Source organism: Salvia hispanica, chromosome 2 (assembly GCF_029641045.1).
Source record: "Salvia hispanica isolate PSC_SH4W2 chromosome 2, Shi_PSC_v1, whole genome shotgun sequence".
NCBI classification, from domain to species: Eukaryota; Viridiplantae; Streptophyta; class Magnoliopsida; order Lamiales; family Lamiaceae; genus Salvia; species Salvia hispanica.
In genome coordinates this window covers 44,629,035-44,651,720 of record NC_142693.1, presented here as the reverse complement: position 1 = coordinate 44,651,720, position 22,686 = coordinate 44,629,035, and the positions used below count along the sequence as shown (strand labels likewise).

The following is a 22,686-nucleotide window of genomic DNA, read 5'->3' as shown; positions in this document are numbered from 1 at the left end:
GTTCCCAATGAATTTTTAATATTGTGGGTAGCACTTGGATATAGGAGTAATCCTATTTCAAGTGCACTACATTAGTACCATGTTTTCACCCTGTTTTCACCCTATTTTCACATATTTGTCATTAGAGGGCATATGAGTTTGTTACTATACTTTATTATTCAAAATGTATTTTTTCACCCTCTTTTCACATATATATTTGTTCTTTGATATTTCACAACAATAACCCTTATAACTACATTTTATAGTGGTGTTTCACAGGCAATTAATTTGTATAGTGTGTGGTAACTGGTAATTATATCATTCATACAAAATGTTTTACCATTATTTCAAACTAATCCAAAATATTTTAATTTACATAAATCATATAAAAAATTTCATTAGTATTTTAAGTCAAAACATTTCATTTTAACACCGTTAATTTTAGTAACCTAATAGATGAGATATATATATGAAAAAAGAATATCACTGTTTACCATTAAATTAGCAAATATTAAACTGTTCAACGCTATGATCTTACAAAGGAGAAATGATGAGTGTGTTTATTAAAATTTTGAAAATAATCATATCAACTTCTTCCACATTAAAATCCCACTGTAGAAAATAGTAATACTAAGCTCATAACTTATTCCATATACTACCTACGTCCAAAAAAATAAATAAGTTTTACCATTTTGGACCGTCCACCAAAATTAGATTAATTTTAAAAATAGAATGTTTTAAACCAATACTAATCCAACACAAATGTAAACCCCACAGTCTACTAATACTATTTTCATCATATTTACTTTACCAATTGTGTATTAAAACTCATATTATTTACTTTTTAGACAGAGGCTTAAGAATGCAACCTAAAGTATATATTCCTTGAAAAGAAAAGCAATGAACAAAATTTTAGCAAATGCAATGTACACCCTCCGTCCCAAGGAAGATGACCCCTTTCTTGGGCGGCACAGGATTTTATGCAACTTTATTTTGTGTGTTAAATGGAGAGAGTAAAGTAAGAGAGAGGGGATAAAGTAGAAATAAAGTGGTTTTCATTTTAAGTAATGAGTCATCTTGATTGGGACAAACCAAAAAGGAAAGTGGGTAATCTTTAATGGGACGGAGGGAGTATTTAATACTTGGCTTCCTACACAAAAGCGGCCAAGTTACAAATTAAGATGAACATATTTGTCTAAACAGTGAGCGCAAGATTATATTCGAGTGGATCAATGGCTGAAAAGAATTGTTTCAGTGTTCATCTTCTTCTTCAAGGTGATAAATTGCATTAATTCTCTAATTCTTTTATGATTTTTCTGAAAAGTTGGATATTTAACAAACTTAACTAGTACATTAAAAATATTTAAACAGAATGTATTAACTTAAAGCACAAATGAAACATTTTTATAATTTATGTAAACTTAATTTTTTTATACCAATTTAAAATATTGGTGGAATATTTTATTTTGTTTAATGTATTTTCTGCCATAAGCTTTATTAATTACATATCGAAAGTAGCAAGTGCAAATTTGCTGCACTAAAAGAAAATGCTCGAAGTAATTTATAATGGTATTTCACTTTTGGCATAAAGTACGTCATGAATAAAACTACGCCACACATTACTGGTAGTATTTCACATTTTCGACCTCGAATTATTTGATGAAATAATAGTAGATAGTAATATAAGTAAATTACTAAATTAGGGGCGAGTAAAATAATCGTAATTTGGAAATATGATTAAATTTTAAATTCTATCTAGAATTTTCAGATTTTTGAAACGGACTAGATCTAAATTTTTTAAAAATTTAGTTGTTTGGATCGGAAATATATTTTGTATTATAAATATCAGGTCATTAGCTTATAGCATCATATTTCAAAACTAAGACTAAATTACGCCTTTAGATTTTCTTAGATTTTGAGATGAGTAGATAGGATTAAACTTCACGAATTTCAATAAATAATAGATAAAATAACAATAAAAAGGTAAAAATCATCATTCTTTTATCATATCATAATTTTCATGGTTTTTTGATATCAACATAGTGTATTACAAATATCAACACAATAACATGCGTATTTCAACACAAGGGCACGAAAATATCAAGACAGTTTTATTGATATTTTACATGCATTATATTGAAATTTTTGATGCATTTGTTTAAAATATGTTTATCAACAGATACAAAAGCTAAAATAAAAATGATCAAATTTCATTATCCGAATGTCGTCGGAACATATGCAATTGATATCTCGTTAGAATCTTTATAAAATGCAATGAACAAAGTTCCAGCAAACGCATTAGAAACATAAATCATTTTTCGGTCAAGGTCGAGCATCATAACACATCATATCAACAAAGTCGAGCAATTCACAACCACTTAAAAAGCTATACATTGCAACACATGGCAATCTCTTTCACTGTAAAACACATAGTATATCACATACTCATGGAATAAAATAATACTTTCAAACACACTTAGAAGGAATTTCGTGACTTAAAATGATGCTCAAACCGATAAATCGAAAGCTCTAAAAAGTACTTTAGTTCGAAAAGCTCACCTCGTTCGTTTAATTTTCTGAATTTGAATTCCTTATTTCGACTTCAGTTTGTTCACGGAGAATCCCTTCCTTGAGAATTACTTTCCCCTTCCTTGAGAATTACTTTCATCACCTAAAACCTTTGCTTGGAGATGTCGACTGAATTCAAGACCGATGCTGGCACCATCGCTGCAGTAACTCCTTCCACCATGTCCTTTGCTTGGAAGGTGTATATAATTCCTGTCCAACCCCAATTAGTTTGAGGCCTTTTGGGAGTGACCCAAAAACAAATCCGTGCGGGCTTGACTCAAAGCGGACAATATCAAACTAATGTTGCAGTCGACGATACTAACAAGTGGTGTCAGAGACCAGGTGGCTTTGGGTCTTGCTTGGATGAGCCCCGGTTAGGGTCGGGCCCAGAAAGACTTGAGTTAGAGTCGGGCCCTGGATGACCCAGGGACCAGGACTGGAATGACCCATGTTCGCGTCGACTGCGTTCTCGATGTGGTCTCGGTTTGAGGGGAGGTTTGTTGGATACAAACCCATCTCACGTCGGATGAGTAAGGAAAGTTGGAAGGTGTATATAATTCGTATCCAATCCGAATTAGTTTGAGGCCTTTTGGGAGTCACCCAAAACAAATCCGTGCGGGCTTGATCCAAAGCGGACAATATCAAACTAATGTTGCAGTCGACGGTCCTAACAAGTGGTATCAGAGCACGTGTGGCTTTAGGTCGTGCTTGGATGAGCCCCGGTTAGGGTCGGGCCCAGAAAGACTTGGGTTAGAGTCGGGCCCTGGATGACCCAGGGGCCAGGGCTGGAATGACTCATGTTCGTGTCGACTGCGTTCCAGATGTGACCTCTGTTTGAGGGGAGGTTTGTTGGATACAAACCCATCTCACATCGGATGAGTAAGGGAAGTTGGAAGGTTTATATAATTCCTATCCAACCCCAATTAGTTTGAGGCCTTTTGGGAGTCACCCAAAAACAAATCCGTGCGGGGTTGATCCAAAGCGGACAATATCAAACTAATGTTGCAGTCGACGATCCTAACACTTCGGGAATAGGACGACCATTGCGGGCTCTATGCCCAACCAAAGTTTTGCTCCGTCAAGAGCAACAGGATGGATTCATTTCATGGACCAAGCTCGGGATCTATAGCACCACGAATGATGCCACCCGCCGAGAAGCCACCAGAGTTTGGAGGATAAGACTTCAAGAGGTTGCACCAAAAGATGTTGTTTTATTTAACAACATTAGGCGTCGTGAATTTTCTCACAAAAAACGATCTGCCTGCGCCAAGTGATCGAGAGACAAGGATCGAGAACATGACCGATTATGAAGCTTGACGAAAAGGAGATTATCTTTGTAAAAATTTCATTATAAGTGCTTTAGATGATAGTTTGTACAATATATACTCCGTTGTAACCATATCTAAACAAATGCGGGAAAACCTAGAGAAGAAGTATCGTACTGATAATGCAAAAGAATTTTAGTAGCCAAATACTTGAACTACAAAATGGTCGATGATAAACTCATGTTTTAGTCGGTATAATTGGTCCGTTGAGGTTCTTAATGTTGAGTTTTGATGCTTGAATTGTCGATTTCCAGCCAATTATCCTATCTTTTGGAGTTTCATGTGTTTGTTGAGTGTTCTAGGATAAATAGATGAAAAAGAGGAAAAAATCCGGCCGATTGTGCAAAGGAGGCAGCAGGGCCTTCAAAGGCTACACCCGCCGGGTGAATTTCACTTTTATAAATTCTACCCGGCCGGGTAGGACTTTATGACCAGAAAGGGGCCGGAAAATGACACCCGGCCGGGTGAATTTCCAGCACAAATATTCCACCCGGCCGGGTACTGCAGTCTGACGCGTCTGAAAGCTGAAAACGCGAATTTTGAAGTGGAAAAATGAGAAGAAATGGCTAGGGTTGGTTTTTGACGAGATTCATTCTACCTTACCGCCTCCAACACTCACACACACCTCCAAGAACACTTTGAGAGAGAGAATTGAAGATTGAAGACTCCGGATCGGAAGATTGAAGACTTCATTCCATAGATTCGTTCCACAGGAGTTCTTAGTATCTATCTTTCATGTTTTTGTTCGGATTCTTTGTGTTAACCTTAGTTTTCTCCATGAATGAGTAGCTAAATACCCTTCTTGTAGAATTCTTGGTGATGATGCACTAATTTCATAGTTTTTATCCAATTAATTTTGTCCTTACCTTGCTCTTGTAGTTATTTGATTATTCTTGGGTTTATTCCTTTCAATTGCTTGATCACCACTTGATTGTGTAGGATTAATTAGATTAATCGGGAGATGAAATAATTAATCTGGAAATAGGAATAATTCACACCTTAATGCAATAAAACTCAGGAGAGTTGAGGTTTTGAGTGAGGTCTTTGACCTAATCGAGCTTTTGGGAGTTAGGGGTTTTAGGATTAGAAGGGGACTTCCATCCTAGCACCTAATCTACAGGTTTCTCACCTCGGGAGGGGGTTTAATCTATAATTGTGGTCGACTTAATAACTCTAGGGACACCAAAAGGTAAGACAATTTGATTGGATAAGAGCTTGGAATTGTGCACCGGATCCTTGAGTTCTACAATCACCGTGAAGGTGGCTGCGCAGCAGCGGCGGCGACCGGATGGCAGTCGACATTGAAGCAGACTGGAGATCCTCGTGAGTCCACATGCAGCAGCGGCGATTGGACAACAAACGCACATCAGCGAGCGCTGGAGACGATGCTGACGCTGACAGCAGCTGTGTGAGTGGGAGCCCTTTGTGGGCAGTTCCCGGACTTGAAAGACGGTCGATGGAGGCAAGAGCAGGCTGTTGTGAAAGCGTCGACGCTCGCGTGGGTCTTCGTCCCGTGACTGCAGATTTCAAAATTAGTTAGGGTTCCCTAAACCCTAGGAATTAGTTTTGGAGATAATCTAAAATTAGTCAGGGTTTTCCTAAACCCTTTAGATATATTTCAAGATATGATTTAGAATAAGTTTTTAATACATCAATTTAATTGGATTATCTAAAATTTATTTATTTTAATTAAATTATGGATTAGTTGAATAATATCTTTGTTTTATGGATTTTGATAGATTTAATTCTATCTAGATAAATCCTAGATAAATTCAGATACTAGTAATTAATTTTATTTTGTCTTATGGATTTATGTAGGATTTAATTCTATGTAAATAAATCCAAGGTAGACTAAATAAATAGTTAATTATATTTGGACTTTATCCTTATTTTATGGATTTAGATATATTTAATTATATCTAGATAAATCATAGATAAATTTGGATAATAATTAATTTTATTGTCTTATGGATTTATATAGATTTAATTCTATGTGAATAAATCCAAGATAGACTAAGATAAATTTTAATTATGTTTATCCATATCTTATAGATATTGATAGATTTGTATCTATCTAGAATATATCTTAGTTGATTTGGATAATTAAAATCCATGCTTATCTTTATCTTGTGGATATTTATAGAATTAATTCTATTTAGAAAATATCCTAGTAGATTTAGATAAGTAAATTAATCTCTATCTTATAGATATTAATAGATTTAAATCTATTTAGAATATATCTTAGTAGATTGAGATAATTATTAAACCAGTAATGTTATTATCATTTGGATTTTAAGATAGATTTAGTTCTATCTAGTTAAATCCTAGTTGAATTAATTAATATTAATTCTAGTTTATCCTAATTTTATGGATATAAATAGATTTACTTCTATTTAGAAAATATCCTAGATAAATTAGGATAAAGATAATACAAGATAATCCTTATCTAATTGGATTTTGATAAAATTAATTTTATCTAGAATAAATCCTAATAGATATGATATATTCTGGTTTCCTATTCTAAGTAATCTAAGATTTGTTTAATCTTAGAATGATTGGGCTTTATCTTCATCTTATGGATTTTGATAAATTTGTATCTATCCTGAAATATCCTAGTATGATTTAGATAATGATAGTCCAAGGTCAGTATTATCTTGAAATTTAGGATTTGATTTTATTAATATAAAGTCTAGAATATCCTAATTGGGTTTAGATGGATTAAATTCTATCGAGGTAAAACCTAAATTAATTTGGATAACCATTATCCAAGATAAATTTATCTAATCTTCTATTTTGGAATAAGATAAGGAATTAATTATTTAATTAAATCTGCCTAGATTTATTAAATAATTTAAATAATTATCAAGTGTGATTAATTACCATGGATTAAATGGATTTATCTGTTTATTTGGTGTTAATATGCTTTAAGTGGATTATCTGCCTTATCCGCTTAATTGATAATTATGCAAAAACCATGTTGATAATTACAACAGTGCGTTGTATACGGTGTCCATAAATTGGTCCATATATGAAGCAGTTTCTAATATTATCGCGACCCACCTTAGTGGGAGCAATAATCCTATGAAATAGCAAGTTCATTAGATTAGACTTCTTAATAGTAAATTGTTTAAACTAGAAGCGTGTTTCTAATATTATCGCGACCCACCCTAGTGGGAGCTATAATCCTGTGAAATTGCAAGTTCGTATGTTTAAACATATTTATAAGATAGCTATGAAATTTTGTTAGTGGCGTACGACCTTCCCTAGAAGGAGTATCAAAACAAAAATGAAATTTCTAGATGCTAATATTTATGGTAAAAGCTTAGGCAATATTTGGCGGCCATGCCACCTTAGTGGTCTCTGGACTATTCGTCGATATTGTGACCAGGATTGTTGGAATCCGAATTTGTATGACCTCCCTAGAGGCGTAATTATTTTGATTTTGGCTGTTGCGAGATACATAAATTGTTTTGTGGTTGTTTGCGATTATGTATCAAGCATAGTATGTGATAAATAGTTTTATTTCTTCTTAGCCAAAATTCTTAATAATGTCTGCGAACCTTAAAGAAATCAAACTCGAGGCCAAAATTATGTAGACTGGAAATGTAAGTGGATAACATTCTCACTGCTGAAAACATAAGGTTTGTATTCACCAATTCATGTCCTTCATTTCCTTGACAAAATCCTATAAAGAAAGTTCAAGAATGCATTTCATGCATGTACTTGACAAGTTCTTTGAGATAGAAGGCCAAACTACTTTCTTTTAAGTAGTAACACACGTCTTGGTTTATATTGATTAAAGAGGGATATCCAATGAGGACGTTGTCCAGATTCTATGGAACATCTAAAAGAGATAGAATGTTTTGAGGAATCTTTTGATTTAGTTACTCGAATAGTTTCTACACTCAGTTCATTGCCAAATGTAATAGGAAGTGATTATATGAAGGTTGTTACTTAAAAGTTGGAAACCTTGTACATGATATTCACTTTATTACTAATAGAGGAAGATAACATGATAGATGACAATTTCGTTAAAGCTACATCTTTCCTATGTCTTAGTTCAATCGAACATAAGACTAGTAATGGAAAGAGGGAAGAGCTGAATTGTCATCAATGTCTGCTGAAAGCAAGAAAGACAAAAAATGTTTTGGTGAAAATGCAAAGAGAAGATACATTGTAAGTTGGATTGACCTTTTCTAAAGAAGGACAATGACTTAGAAAACAATGCAACTTCTAAAGGAGAGATCTTAATCCAGTTGGACAGTTGTTGCAGTGGTAGCTATTTATTTATGCTCAATTTATTGTTTTGTTTTGATGTTAGAGATTTTGTTTTATCGGTACAGTCTTGTTTAGAATGAATTTATATTCAGTTTCTAAACTTGTTTATGATTAAGCGATGTTCGATGTCATTTTATAATGCGTGCATTATTAAGAAATGTGATTCGAATATCTATCATTGTACCATAGAAAAACAAAATATACATCATAGTATCTAAACAATATAAATGCAACAAGAATTGAGTTTTGAACAACAGTTCAACTTCTTATACAATGAATGATAAAGAATTTATGGCACTTAGACATAAGGCCAAGAAAGTACTTAGTAATTGTTCAAACTGACTTTGTCTAACTCATGTGACTACCGAGATTTTGACAACTTGCTTGTTAAATAGCTCGAAAGTCAAGTAAGTCTGGTTGATGCACTATAAGTAAGGATCCTTTGGTGGTTCAAGGGATTTAGAATACTTATAGAGATGCAACATAGAAAGACTAGCAAGTCTCAATGGTCTACACCATGGGAGACGAGCAATGAGTTAAGATCAGTAGTGGGAGTTAAATCCTAGTTGAATACTCCAAGCATTCTTCTAAAGAATGGGATAGTCATATAAGAAGATATCGAAGTCTCTCTAAGACAAGTTCGATATGTGAACAGTTTCACTCAATAACACCTTATCATTGATGGGATATACGCTGGAAACAACGAGTTATATCTTAAAGAAACTACTATAACATCAGTACCTTTTACAACACACGAGTTGTGGACTAGAGGTGAGTCTATTCCAGCACATCTCAAGGTGTGGAGTTATTCCAACACATGTTTTGGAAAAGGTATCCAAGTAATTGGAGTTGTGTACTGAGGTATGTTTTAAGATTGTCCCAATTGATAGAAAAGGTACGGGTTCTATAATCTTCACGGCAAGATAAGTGTTTGTTTACATGAATACTAGATTCTTTGATGAAGATTATGAGAAGAACTACAAGCCTAACAAGAATGATAATTCTCAAGATAATGAGAATATCTATTTTCCATCTTAACCAAGAAGTCATACCATTAGATGCTTATGCACTTAGAAAATCAACATTTGTACCTAAGATTATAAGAGTCATGTCGTAGTGGGAGCGTTCCTTGAGAACATAACAAGTTCATGGGTCTAAGAGAGTTTTTAGACTCAGTTTTAGATCAACTTGAATCTAATCCCTGTAACTACAAGGACGCATTGATTCATTCAGATAATCATTCTTGATAAGATGATAGATTCTGAATAATAATCTAAGATAGACAAGAATGTTTGTAAGACTTGCGATACTACCCATAGACTATTTTAGCCAGTAGGAGCTAGTGGATCTGCAAGTGTAAACATGGATTTTAAAAGGCTAGAATAATGGCTAAAGGGTTACACCTAGAGAGAATCATATTCTCGCCCGCCATTCTGCCTAAGTCGATTTGTGTCATATTGTCTATTGTAGCGCCTACATTTTTAGGGTGTATGCATTATGATTGTCAAGACAGTTCTCTTTGGTAGAAGTCTTGAGGAGATCACATGCATGCAACATCTTAATGGTTATGTGCTACAAGTACAAGAAAGTTAAAAGTGCACTATATATGGTATTCTTGGTACTCTACGATGATGACATCTATAAAAGTTGATAAACAACTCAGAGGGTTATCTAGCGTAGGAAACTTGTCGTCTACCCAGTTTAAGGATGATGGATTTAAGATAAACTAGTTACATTCTAAGCATCTAAGTCATTAGACTGCTAGAAAAAGAATGTTAAGTTTTATTAAATAATATCTACATCATACTTAGACACTTTAGCATTGAAAATTCCAAGAAAAGGTTTTATTTCTCTAGATGTAATTATCTTGTCTCTAGTCAAATGTTTTTCGACACTGAATGAGATTAAGAAGAGTGAGACAACTTCTGTAATTGGAAGTCTCATGTATGCTATGATGTGTATTAAGTTAGATATTAGCTGTGCCATTGACATAGAAGCATGATATCATATTAATCATGGCCAAGGACATTGGATTGGTAAAGAATATACTATAGTACTTGAAGAAGACTAAACGGTTGAAGTGGTCGGTTCTCTGTCCTCGATGGTTTCGCATGTGAAATTGGAGTGTATCCAATTGATCAGGAAGAGATTCCCAACCCAGCTGAGTCGTTGATACGACGACCGAGACCTGACTTCAAACAAATTTCCTCAACCCATTTCTACTGGCTAGTATAATGGAGGTAAGGGTCGAATCCCACGAGGATGGACACGTTTTGATAACTGTGGTGACTTTCCTGGGTGTTTTGGTTAGCTACCACGCTTGGGTTGAGATTTTACCTAGACGGGAAATAATGGTGGTACTCTACTGACTAGTAGGCGGGAAAATAACAGACACGTGGGAGTGTTCGTGAAAATAGGGGACAAGGTGTATCAGAGACATATGGAAAGTAGACAGTTGCTAAAAGAGGAAAGTTAGACAACAAGGTGTATCTGATGGCTGGGGGCTTTCTGACAAGTCTGGATAGTACCTCTGAAAAGTAGGGAACAAAAGTAAAAAGTAACTTAAAAGTAAAAGTGGACCAAATAAAGTTGATTTCGACGTTTTCTTCTTCACCAAGTATTGAAAAAAATCATATGAACACAGACACCATAACTAAACTTCAGATTCATGAATTCAAACTCAAGATCCATTGATTAAAATGCTTACACTTAAATTAAACGGTAAACTGCAAGTTTTACTTCTACTGACTGACATGCAAGGTGGTAATCACGGCTCAGAAAAGAAACTCATGCACGAAAACTTGACTAACTTAGCTACAACTTCAAATCAACAGCTCTCGACAAGAAATACTTAGAAATTGAAAGCAATAACTAAATCTAACTTCCCTAGGCAGAATGAAGCAAACTCAAACCAGAGTGACATGCGAAATAGAAACTTCATAATGTAAAAGCTGGAAATTAACAAGGTACTTCAAAAGAGCAACAACGATGAGTGTTTGAAAAATAACTAACGATGAAAACAAGTAAACTTTAACTAAGAAAGCGATTAAGATTGTTTTTGCCACTCCGGGCGATGATACTACTATACTACTGCGATAACTGGCTGGAAAGGCGAACTGATGACTTCTCCGGCAGACTCTTGAACGTCAAGTGACCATAGCTGTGGCGAGGAACGAGAGGTAAGATAATGCTGAAGGATGGATTTTCTAGAGAGAATTCTACTAAGTATGACTGTCGAGCTTCGCTTCCCCCGCGTGTACGCTTCTCTCTCCAAATGGCTTCTTTTATAGGGAGGCTTGCCCTTGCTTTTAGGGTAGACTTCTCCCGCATTTTGACCTTTTTGCCCTTGTAAAATAATCATCCCAGCTATCCTCCTTCTCCATCTCGAGCCTTTTCTCTGGCATGCATTCTGGTCAGTATCGCACCCTTCTAGTGCCCTTTTCAGTTGCGTCACACGAATCGTCACCTACTGACTTGGATCCTTCAATCCTGCACACTTAAGCAACTGTTTTGCAGATAATACATGTATTTCACGACATACTGACCAGTAACCAAGGCTTAGAATACGACTTATCAAACTGCTCACACTTACCACATGCTTGTCCTCAAGCGTGAAGACAAACAAAAAGAAATAAGTCGAATTCGAGCCTGGTTACTCCCCCTGACCGACTCTACCTAGCTAGACTCAAGACTCTGACGCAAAAGAAAAGAAAACACTAACGACACAAACACATACACATATAGTTAACTTAAACACATAGAACATGCTATATTTTCAACCACCCTTCCCCTTGAGATCAGGTGCAATCCGGCCTTAGGCAGCCTTGAACTTCCGCCGCCCCCCTTTTCTTTTCCAGTCAGTATATCTGCTTGTCAAGATCACCCAATCCTAGGCCAAAAACTGGGTTCACTCAGTCACTCATTCCTCACAGGGGATGTTAGGACTATTTTCTCTCAATGCTAAACCACAGATGTTTCGGACTCAGATCTCACATGCAGCTCCCGAAGGTCTTTAAGGCTTGTAATGGGGCTAGTGGCTTGTAGCGTTTGGGGTAGTTGTCCCTAAGGCTCTAGGGTTCAAAAGCTAACTACTTATTCTATGAGGGAGAACTGTGTGCATTCGGGCTTCTGGCTAGGGCTTCTTCTTCGGCCAGACAATTTCTGACATTGGCCTCCAACTGGTCAGTAGCTTCCTTGTGGCTTCGCCACCCTTATTCCTTCTTCCTCCTTCGTCTTTTTGTGGTCAAGTATCTGCGACCATTTTCTTCAATTTTGTTCTTTGTGGCTTTGCCACCCTTATTCCTTCTTTATTGTTTTTTTTTTGGACCTGGAAATTCCAGATCGATTTTCTCCTTCTTTCTTTGCTTTTCTTTCCTTCAGCTGGTTCCTTTTGTATGTCCTCCTGGGCAGTTGCCTCCTTGTCTTATGCCTTGCACGCACATAGTTCCAGTGGCTGATGGGTTATTTCAGGGTATAAGTCAAGCTAGAAAATGGGGTTCTAAGTGTAGTTTTTTTTTTTTTTTTTTAATGTGAGGGGGGTTTCCTACTGCCTTCAGGGTTTGCTACACGCGGTCACCTTGCCCTAGACATCATGTGGTAGCCTCTCTTCTTTTTTTCAGTATTTAGTGGAAAGTGGTTCCACCTTAGGCCTTTAACTCACCTTTTAAGAGGGCTTTCGTGTCTGACCTAAGGGTTGGGTTTTTCCTTCATACTCGCATCATCTATACTGCCTAGGGGTTACTGGAGGGGGTGGTTTCTGTTTTCCGGCATGCCTTATCTCCCTCAATTCCCCTCACCGTCAGTTCGAGGCAGTTGAGTTTTAAGCCCATTCATAAAACATAACACATAACACATATATACATGTACTGACTCAAATAACATAAAACATAGCACATAATTCCTAGACCTAACAAACCCTTAAAAAAAAACTAACATGTATTGACTCAAATAACACATATATACATGTCATACTGGCCATTTGCTCCCCCCTCTCACTTCACAAGTGTCTGCCCCAGATACGGGCTGTGAAGTGGAAAGTGGGAATGGCTAGTATGACAGACACACACTTATAACAAACACATATTATATCTAAAAACTTCTCACACTTAGACTATGCAATAGGATAAGTGGGAGAGTTTCAGATATAAACATAGATGTACAAAACAGAACAATATATTTACAAACATGATATATAAACATATAAACTCCTCACACTTAGACTACGCAGTAGGCTAAGTGTGAGGTAACATGCTCACGACTAAACACAAAGAAAAACATAATAACATAATAAAAGAAACACTAAAAAAAAAAATTAAAAAGAAAAACTAACTGGTCAGTTGGGGTGGTTCGATCAGATGTTCCTCCTGCTCCTTCGTGGTGTAGGGGTCTGTGCAGGTGGGTCCGTTGGTTCTTCCTCCGCAGGTCCGGGTTGGTTGTCATCGTCCTCCTCTTGCTCATCACCTTCTTCTTCCTCAGGTCCGGTGATTCCAGCTTCTTGTCCTCCATGTCCGCTTGGTCCAGCTTCATTGCTTGCTTTTCCTCTTGCCAACTCCTTTAGTACGCTCTCCATTAGGGCTGTCAATTTCGCCATCTCTGCCCGCGATTGTCTATTCTCCTCAGCCAGCTCAGTCACTGCCCGCTCCAGATTCTCTTGCCTCAGCCTCTGCGCTTGGTCGATCAGGGCAGCTTGCACCTCCTGGCCTTGTTGTTCCCTTCCCCCAGGGGCTTCTCCCATTGGGTAGAACTGGGGTACTCCTTCTCTGTAGTATACCAAGTTGGTGCGGACAAAGAAGGGTACATCAAATAGGCCAGGAGCGTCGACCATGTACATTGGAGACAGGTCCTCTGCCTCTGTTATGATTATGTTGTTGCGCACGAAAGCTCCTAAGATGTTGCAGAGGGACAAGTTTCTGGCTGGGTAGGTGGCTATTAGATGGCATTGGTAGGCTGTCCAAAATCCCGAGTGTAATTTTCTTCCACGCTTAGCACACCACACTAGGTACAATTCTGTCATGGACGTTCTGGCGGCTGAGTTACTCTGCCCCAGCAGGTTGTAGCCTAAGTAAAGCTGCACCAATCTTAGCATGGAATTGTTGAAGTGGGTGGATCTGGATTTTGTGGAGGCGAACTGGCCAGCGTTGGGGTGGGTTAGCTCCTCCCAGGCTTCCTGGGGCTCAAATTCTACATGTCGCCTCGGTACCCCCCTCTCACGGCTTCTCCAGTCTGGACCTATAGCCTCCTCCAGGCTACACATTCCCAATCTGACAGTCCACTCTATCAAACTCATCGACAGTTCACCACCGAATATCCTAAAGGAGATTGACACCTCGTCTAGGTCTGTGGTTACTTGGAACCTAAACGTGGTGAAAAACTCCTTCGCTAATCTTACAGATATCTCCGGGTCCCTATTATCTAACAGCCACTCAAAGCCCAATGCCTCTATACTGGCCAGGAAAGAATCACGAACAGACAACTCATCCAAAGAGGGTATATGGAGTACCTTTCCGCATTTGACTTGTTTGCTACTGTCATCCTTGTCGTCAAATGCGTCCTGAAGCTTTTGGGTGTCGAAGTGCTTTATGTCCTCCATAAGCTCATCAGTGAGCGTTACCCTCCACCGCCGGTACACGATCCTTTCTACCGGAGGGTGGACTAGTTCAAAGTGGTTGCCTGGGAGCTGTTGCTCGTGATAGTCTTCTCCTTCCAGAGAGATATCACTCTCTGAGTCAGAATCCTCGCTGGAAGTGTAGTCTGTGTCACTCGATCTCTCTTTCTCTTCTGGCTCTCTGATCACAATGCTTGCATTGGCAGTGCGCTGCTTCTTCTTTACTTGTTTTTTCTTGACAGGGGCCTTCCCCTTCCTCTTCCTTTCTTGAATGTACTTAGTCTCTTCGACATCCATTGCCTCTGCCTCCTCGTCGGCTTGTGTTGAAGTGTCCTCCTGGGCGGTAGGCTCGGCCACCATGCGGGTACTAGTATCACTCCTTGCTGCCTCCTCCCGACCTACTGACTCTGATGCGAGGTCCAGACCCTCAGCCACCTTGTCAGTATTCTCCTCCTGGTCAGTCGGCGTTGCTGATACTGTCCCTGTTGCCAATTGGGTGTCCTCCTGGCTAGCATTCGAGGGCTCCTCCCCAGGTTTTGTAGGAGTAGTCTTCTCGTCATCACTCGAAACCTCCACTGCATCTGCTGCGGTGTTTGCTCCTGCCTTGTTGGATGTCTACTTCCCTAAACATCTCTGTGACACTCTTTGGGGTTTCTGCCTTTCCGTCTTGGGGTTGTTTTTCAACACTAGCCTCCTCTTTACTGGCTTGGGTTTAGTCACCACTGAGGCTTCCTCTGGATGTGTTTCTGGCTCTTGGCTTTCCTCCTTAGGTTGTTCTGCCTTTTCCCGTTGTTCGTCTGTCCTCTCCTCCGCTGATTTGTGGACCACCCCTTCCGACATTTCCGCTTCTTTTGTTACTTCCTCTTTCCCTACTGCCTGGGATGCGAGGTCTAGTACCTCAGCCACCCCTTCAGGGTTCACCACGATACGATCCCCTTTACCCAAAACCGCTTGAAATTCTTCCTCTGTCATTATCCCTTGCTTCCTGGCCGACTCGTTCAGATCTATCTCCTCCTCCGCTACATCGATTTTTTTCTCAGTGGCCCTAATCTCCTCTGCATCACCTTTCTCGCTCTCGCTTGCTCCCCCTCCACTCTCCTTGTCTTCTTCTCCCCAGTTGGGATCTTGATAGGCGGAAAGAGGGCTGACGTCTAGCGGCTCTGTTTGGTGTATGAGAGAAGGGTGGGAGGGTTCTGCTTGTGCAGCAATTGTTGGGGAAATATTTTCGGACGTTGGAATTGAGGTTTTTGGGGTGGTGGTGGGTGGATTTTCTGTGGTTGTGGTTGGGGTAGGGTTTGATGTCGCCGACACTCCTCCGGTTAAGCCAAATCCGGCTAGGGTTGCTGTCCAGTCTCTGTTGGGGTCCTGTTGGCTTAGAAACGCCGCCAGTGCGTCTAAAGGATCCATCGGCGGAATTTGTGTCGTCGGCAGTGGTTGTGATCGTTGTGGGCTTGGCGGCCTCGATTTGGCTGCTGGCTGGGGTTCAGACGAGGCCCCGCCGGCGGTAGATGCTCGGTTGATGGTTGCCTTCTTCTTTGCCATGGCTGTACCGGTGGTGGTTTGCGGCGGTTTCTTTAGCGTGTGGTAGTTTTTCGGAGTGGGGGTTGCGGTTGTGGGAGAGAGAGTGCAGGTGGGGGTTTGTAAAGTGAAGGGGAGTAGGCGGTGGGGTGTTTTATAGGGTGGTGGGCAGTTGAAGGTTTTGACCGGTTGCAGGCGGTCGTTCGGTGAGACGCTTCGTTTGGGAGGTGGTTGTGCTTGCTGGCAGCCGATTGGACGTTGCTTGCCACGTCCCTGCCTCACGCGCCTCCCAGTCTCTGCACTCGCCTGCAAAGCTGCAACACACCCAAAATTCAAACTTTACTCAACTCCGTCCTCTCAATTAGCTAGAAATAGAAAAAGTAAATAAATGGCTCTTTAATATAATTCAGAGTTTCACCCAAGTGGCATCTTTGTGGTCAGTACGAACTCCGAATTAATATTTAAGATCCGAAAAAAAAATCTTTTTGTTGTTTTTCTTTCTTGACTTAAATTTAATTACCAAATATTTACAATATTTACATCATTACTAAGGGTATTTGAAGTTTTACCTGGTCAGTAAGTACATTACATATGACGTTAACCAGGTGGAACTTCAAATCCCTTTCCTACTGGTCATTTAGATGCTCCTAAAGTGTAGTGAAATTTCTTCCACTACACACACTTCTTCATTTTCCCTATATATTTTTAATCTATGTCCATTAACGACAAAAGGTTTAGAGTTAGGGATACTCGCCGCTCCATTAGCACGTAATGCAGTGATAATATAAGGTCCTGCCCATTTGGATTTGAGCTTCCCAGGCATCAGCTTCAGTCTTGACTGGAAGAGTAGTACTTTCTGACCAACCTGAAGATCCTTGGTTCTCAGATTTTTGTCGTGCCACATCTTTGTTTTCTCCTTGTACCACATGGCTGAGTCGAATGACTCCAATCTGAGCTCTTCCAGCTCTTGCAGTTGCGGCTTCCTTTCCTCTTCACAGGCCTTAGCATCCACATTAACCTGTTGTACTGCCCAGTATGCTCGGTGCTCAATTCCCACTGGCAAGTGACACATTTTCCCAAAGACGATGCGATAGGGGGACATCCCTATAGGAGTTTTGTATGCTGTCCGATATGCCCACAGAGCATCTTCCAACCTTATGCTCCAATCTTTTCTGGATGGGTTGACTGTCTTCTCTAAAATGCTCTTTATTTCCCTGTGAGATCTCCGCCTGCCCGTTGGCTTGGGGGTGGTAAGGACTGGATAGGCGGTGATGAACTCCGTACTTCTTCATCAATGCTTCGACCGTTCGGTTGCAGAAGTGAGTCCCTTGATCAGAGATGATTGCTCTTGGTATCCCAAATCGGCTGAATATATGACTCTTGAGGAACTTGGTGACTTCTTTAGATTCACAAGTGCTTGTGGCCTTGGCTTCTATCCATTTCGACACGTAGTCAACTGCCACTAAGATGTAGGAGTTCCCATAAGATGAGGGAAAAGGACCCATGAAGTCCATACCCCAGATGTCGAACACCTCACAAACTATTACTAGAACTTGCGGCATTTCATCTCTTGCGGAGATTCCACCGGTCAGTTGGCAACGGTCACAACCCTTGCAGAACTCGTATGCATCTCTATTCAGGGTTGGCCAGTAGAATCCGCTATCTAGCACTTTTCTGGCAGTCTTCCTAGGCCCGAAATGCCCTCCACATGCCAAGGAGTGGCAGTGCGTTAGTACATCCCGTTGCTCCCAGTCAGGAACACATCTTCTAATGACCTGGTCTGCTCCTGCCTTCCACAAGTATGGGTCGTCCCAGAAATAATACCTTGCTTCGCTTTTGATCTTCATCCTCTGAGCCTTTGTCACGTTTGGCACCATTGGCAGTTCTCCTGTTACTAAGTAGTTTGCCAAGTCCGCATACCAGGGTTCCTGTCCCACTTTCTCCTTACCCTTGGTTGTTGCGTCCTGACCAGTAAGTCTCATCACTTCTTCCCAATTGACCTTCCTTGCGGAGAAAATTACTTCACATAAATGCTCTTCCGGGAATCGATCCGTTACATCTTCACTGTTCCCTTGTATTATTCTGCTCAAGTGGTCCGCTACCTTGTTCTCAACTCCCTTTTTGTCTTCTACCTCCCAGTCGAATTCTTGTAAAAGCAGCACCCATCTGATTAGTCGGGGCTTTGACTCCTTCTTCGCAATGAGATACTTGATCGCCGCATGATCAGTATAGACGATGACTCTGGATCCCAGTAGGTACTGCCTGAACTTCTCGAATGAATAGACAACCGCCAACATCTCCTTCTCGGTGGTGTCATAATTCCGTTGGGCTTGATTCAGGGTTTTTGATGCATAGAATATCACGTACCTTTTTCCGTCTATCTTCTGACCCAGCACGGCCCCCACTGCATAGTCACTAGCATCGCACATCACCTCGAAGTGGTGATCCCAGTCAGGAGCCTGAATGATCGGTGCAGAAATCAATTTTTCCTTAAGGAGGTTGAAAGCAGCCTTGCAATGCTCATCGAAGACGAATTCCACCTCGTTCTGGAGAAGCCTGGTGAGTGGTTGGGCAATCTTGGCGAAATCCTTGATAAATCTTCGATAAAATCCCGCATGGCCAAGGAAACCTCTTATTCCTTTCTGATCAGTAGGGAAGGGTAGTTTGGATATGACATCCACCTTAGCTTGATCCACCTGGATTCCTTTTTCCGACACCACGTGTCCTAGGACAATTCCTTCTGTAACCATAAAGTGGCATTTTTCAAAGTTCAAGACCAGACTCTTTGCTTGACACCTTCCTAGCACCATATCCAAATGTTGCAAGCACGAGTCGAAAGAGTCTCCATAGACAGTGAAATCATCCATGAATATCTCTATATAATCTTCAATAAAGTCCGAGAATATGCTCATCATGCACCGTTGGAAAGTACCGGGGGCGTTGCATAGGCCAAATGGCATACGCCTATACGCATAGGTTCCAAATGGGCATGTGAACGTGGTCTTATCCTGGTCCTCCGGGTTCACAGAAATTTGAAAGTATCCACTGTACCCATCCAAAAAGCAGAAGTACTTCCTCCCAGCCAGTCGCTCCAGCATTTGATCGATGAATGGCAGGGGGAAGTGGTCTTTCCTGGTCGCAGTGTTTAGCTTTCGGTAATCTATACACATTCGCCACCCAGTAACTAGTCTGGTGGGCACTAGTTCATTCCTCTCATTCTTAATCACCTAGATCCCTGACTTCTTGGGGACCATATGGATTGGGCTAACCCATTCACTGTCTGGCACCGAGTATATAATGCCCAGTGAGAGCAACTTCAAGATTTCCTTCAGTATCTCTTCTCGCATGTTTGGGTTCACCTTTCTTTGAGAGTCCCTATGCGCCTTGGCTCTATCCTCTAGCCTAATGTGGTGCATGCAGACGTCCGGGCTTATACCTACCAGGTCCGTAAGGCTCCATCCAATAGCCTTCTTGTTTTTGCTCAGCACGGTCAGTAGTCTTGCCTCTTGTTCTTCAGTCAACCCGCTGTTGATGATTACGGGGAATGAGTCTTCCTCTCCTAGGTAGGCATACTTAAGTGTTGCTGGTAACTTTTTCAACTCCACTTGCGGGGGTAGTGTGTCCGTAGGTAGAGGGTTCTTCTTTGAATCCTCCTCTTGTTCCTGTTCAGCATCTGATTTTTCCTTCATACTGGCCGGTACCATGGCCCCTACGGATCCTGCTAGTTCTGACTTCTGATAGAATTCCATAATTGCTTCCTCGATCTCTTTGTCAGTCAACCCTCGGCTACTGATCAGATCACACCATGCGGCTGCTTCCACATCAGCCTGGGCATACACATCTAAGGCTTGGAGCTTTTCCTGCAATAATTCAGTCTCAAGAAATTCTTGGACTAGGGGGTCAATTACATCAACATAACATAGATTTTCAGAATCTATTGGTCTCTTCATGGCTTCGTTGATGTCAAAGACAAATTTCTCACCATTAAAGTCAATGCATATTGTCCCTTCGGCCATATCCACAATTGTCTTAGCCGTTCTTAAAAATGGTCTTCCTAACAATATCCCGCTAGACTCCCTAGCTTCTGGTTCACTCATTTTAATGACATAAAAATCCGCGGGATAAGTAAAGTTCTGTATCCTGACCAACACATTTTCTAACACACCCTCAGGATTGATACACGACCTATCAGCCAGTTGGATTAACACCCTAGTATTTGACAATTTTACCCCTTTTAACCGATTATAAATGGATAACGACATAACATTGATAGATGCTCCTAAATCACACATTGCATGCTCGATTTTCACATCTCCAATCGTTATGGGTAGGGTGAACATACCTGGGTCGGCTCTCTTGGGTGGTAGCTTCTCCTGTACAATGGCTGAGGCTATTCCTTCCACCATGATCTTTCCATCCTCCTGGGCTTTCCCAGCTATGAACTCCTTTATAAACTTCCCTAGGGGGGCAGTCTCACGGCTTGGAGAAATGGTATGGTGACATCCAGCTTCCCAAAGATTGACATGAAATCCACCGGGTTTTCCTTCTTCCTTTTCGTCACAAACCGGTATGGAAACGGTTTTTCTCCTTTAGCCTCTCCAGTCAATCCTTGTGGATTTCCCGTTTGTGCCTCCCGGGTTCACGGGTCTGATGTGGGTATTACCCCTCCCGGTTGCTCATTCCCAGGTTGTGTTTCTCCCTCCTTTTCTTCCACGGTAGGCTCCTTGTTTAGAAAAAACGGATCCTCCATCTAAGGCAGAGGCCTCTTGAGCTCTTCCGCTGGGATGACGTCGCTCAGCACCCCTTCTCTACTAGACTCCCCGACAGGGTTCTTGAGCTGAGGTCCGTTGTAAGCTGTTCCGGACCGCAGTGTAATCTTGCTCACATTTGCCTTTTCCGGTACATGGACTGTAGATGGGAGTTTCCCTGAGTTCCCCTTCATTTCGCCCACTGAGTTAGCGAGCTGGGCCAACTGCCTGTTCATCATATCCATATTTGCCCTATGCTCCTTCTGGGCAATTTGCATTCCTTGCATTGTTTCATTACTGGACTGCAAGTCGTTTTTAATGCTTTGCTGCGAGGCAAGCATTTCTCCCATCATGTCCTCCACGGACCTCCTCGACCTGTTTGGGTGATGGAATTGGCTCGAGCTCTGATGCTGGTTATACTGAGGTGGTGGGTTTGACTGGTAGCCTGAGAAATTTTATTGGTTTTGGTTCGGTGGGTACTGGTTATACTGGGCAGGAGGGTTATACTGATCGTGGTTGTGCTGGTACTGGCCTTGGTTTTGGTGGTGGGTGTTATGTTGAGGCCCTGGGTTAAATTGGTGCTAGTTCTGGGTTTGATTGTGGTTTTGTTTTTGGTAGTTTCACTGATGGGGTGGCACATAGGTAGGGTTCGGGTTCTGGTTTTGAGAGTTTTGGTTCTGAGGATGCTGGTTTCTTCCTACCCAGTTAGACTGGTAGTCAAGGTTTGTTGGTCCACGGTTGGGATATTGGTTCGGTTGGGGGTTGGATTGATTTGGAGCCTGATTTTGGTTCTGATTCTGATTCCCATCTCCCCATCGGAAATTTTGGTGGTCCCTCCACGGTGCATCTCTTTGTTTCCCTGGAATCCAATTGCCGTTGGAATTGTAGTAACCTGCGGCATTCGCTTGCTCCACATCCGGCGAGTTGTCCGGCTGATCATACGGTAGTGCTGGGGCTTCTTGGCCTCCAGTTGGAAAAGGTGGTGGAGTGTTCTGTTTGATTGCAGTCAGCAGTTCCTTCTTTAATTCCTCCATCTTCAAGTCCATCCGTTCTTCCTGGTCAGTAGCCGAAGCACTCGCTACCCTTTCTCTGCTGTACCCATCTCTCGCGTTGTCGTACGTCTTCTTCGCATTTAACAGCTTGCGTAGCACCTTTTTGGCTTCACTCACTCTCAATTGGGTGAAATCACCTCCAGACGATGAATTTGCCAGATCTTTGGTTTCTTTGTTCATCCCCTCATAGAAGGTGTGGTGCACCTCTATCTCCTTCATGCGATGGTTGGGGCATGACTCCAGAAGACTCATGTACTTCTCCCAGTACTCGCTCAGGGTTTCATCATATTCTTGCCTTATGCACAATATTTTCCTCTTCAATGCACTTGTCTTAGAAGATGGGAAAAAATTCGGCTAGGAATACTGACTTGAAGTCGGCCCATGTATTGATGGAGTCGGCTGGCAGGCGCATGAACCAAGTGTTGGCCTCTCCTTTTAGTACAAAAGGCAGGGCCTTCAGTCTGTAATCGTCCTCGCTCGCTCCTGCTGGCCGCCTCTGTGCCTTACAGATTTTGCAGAACTCATTTAAGAATTCGTATGGTCCCTCGTAGCTCTTCCCACAGTACGTCGGTAAGACTGCGATAACGTGGGGTTTCACATCACAAGCGGTCTGG

General features: G+C 40.9%; 1 protein-coding gene across 1 annotated transcript; it reads right to left on the bottom strand.

Moving 5' to 3' along the window:
* Positions 1–71: 71 nt before the first annotated feature.
* Positions 72–14,739, bottom strand: LOC148932494 (uncharacterized). The gene is made up of 2 exons (XM_089065127.1): positions 13,843–14,739; positions 72–101 (listed from the first exon to the last, which is right to left on the bottom strand). Exons 1-2 carry the CDS (start codon positions 14,737–14,739, stop codon positions 72–74), a joined length of 927 nt encoding a protein of 308 aa, XP_088921253.1.
* Between the last annotated feature and the right edge of the window lie 7,947 nt (positions 14,740–22,686).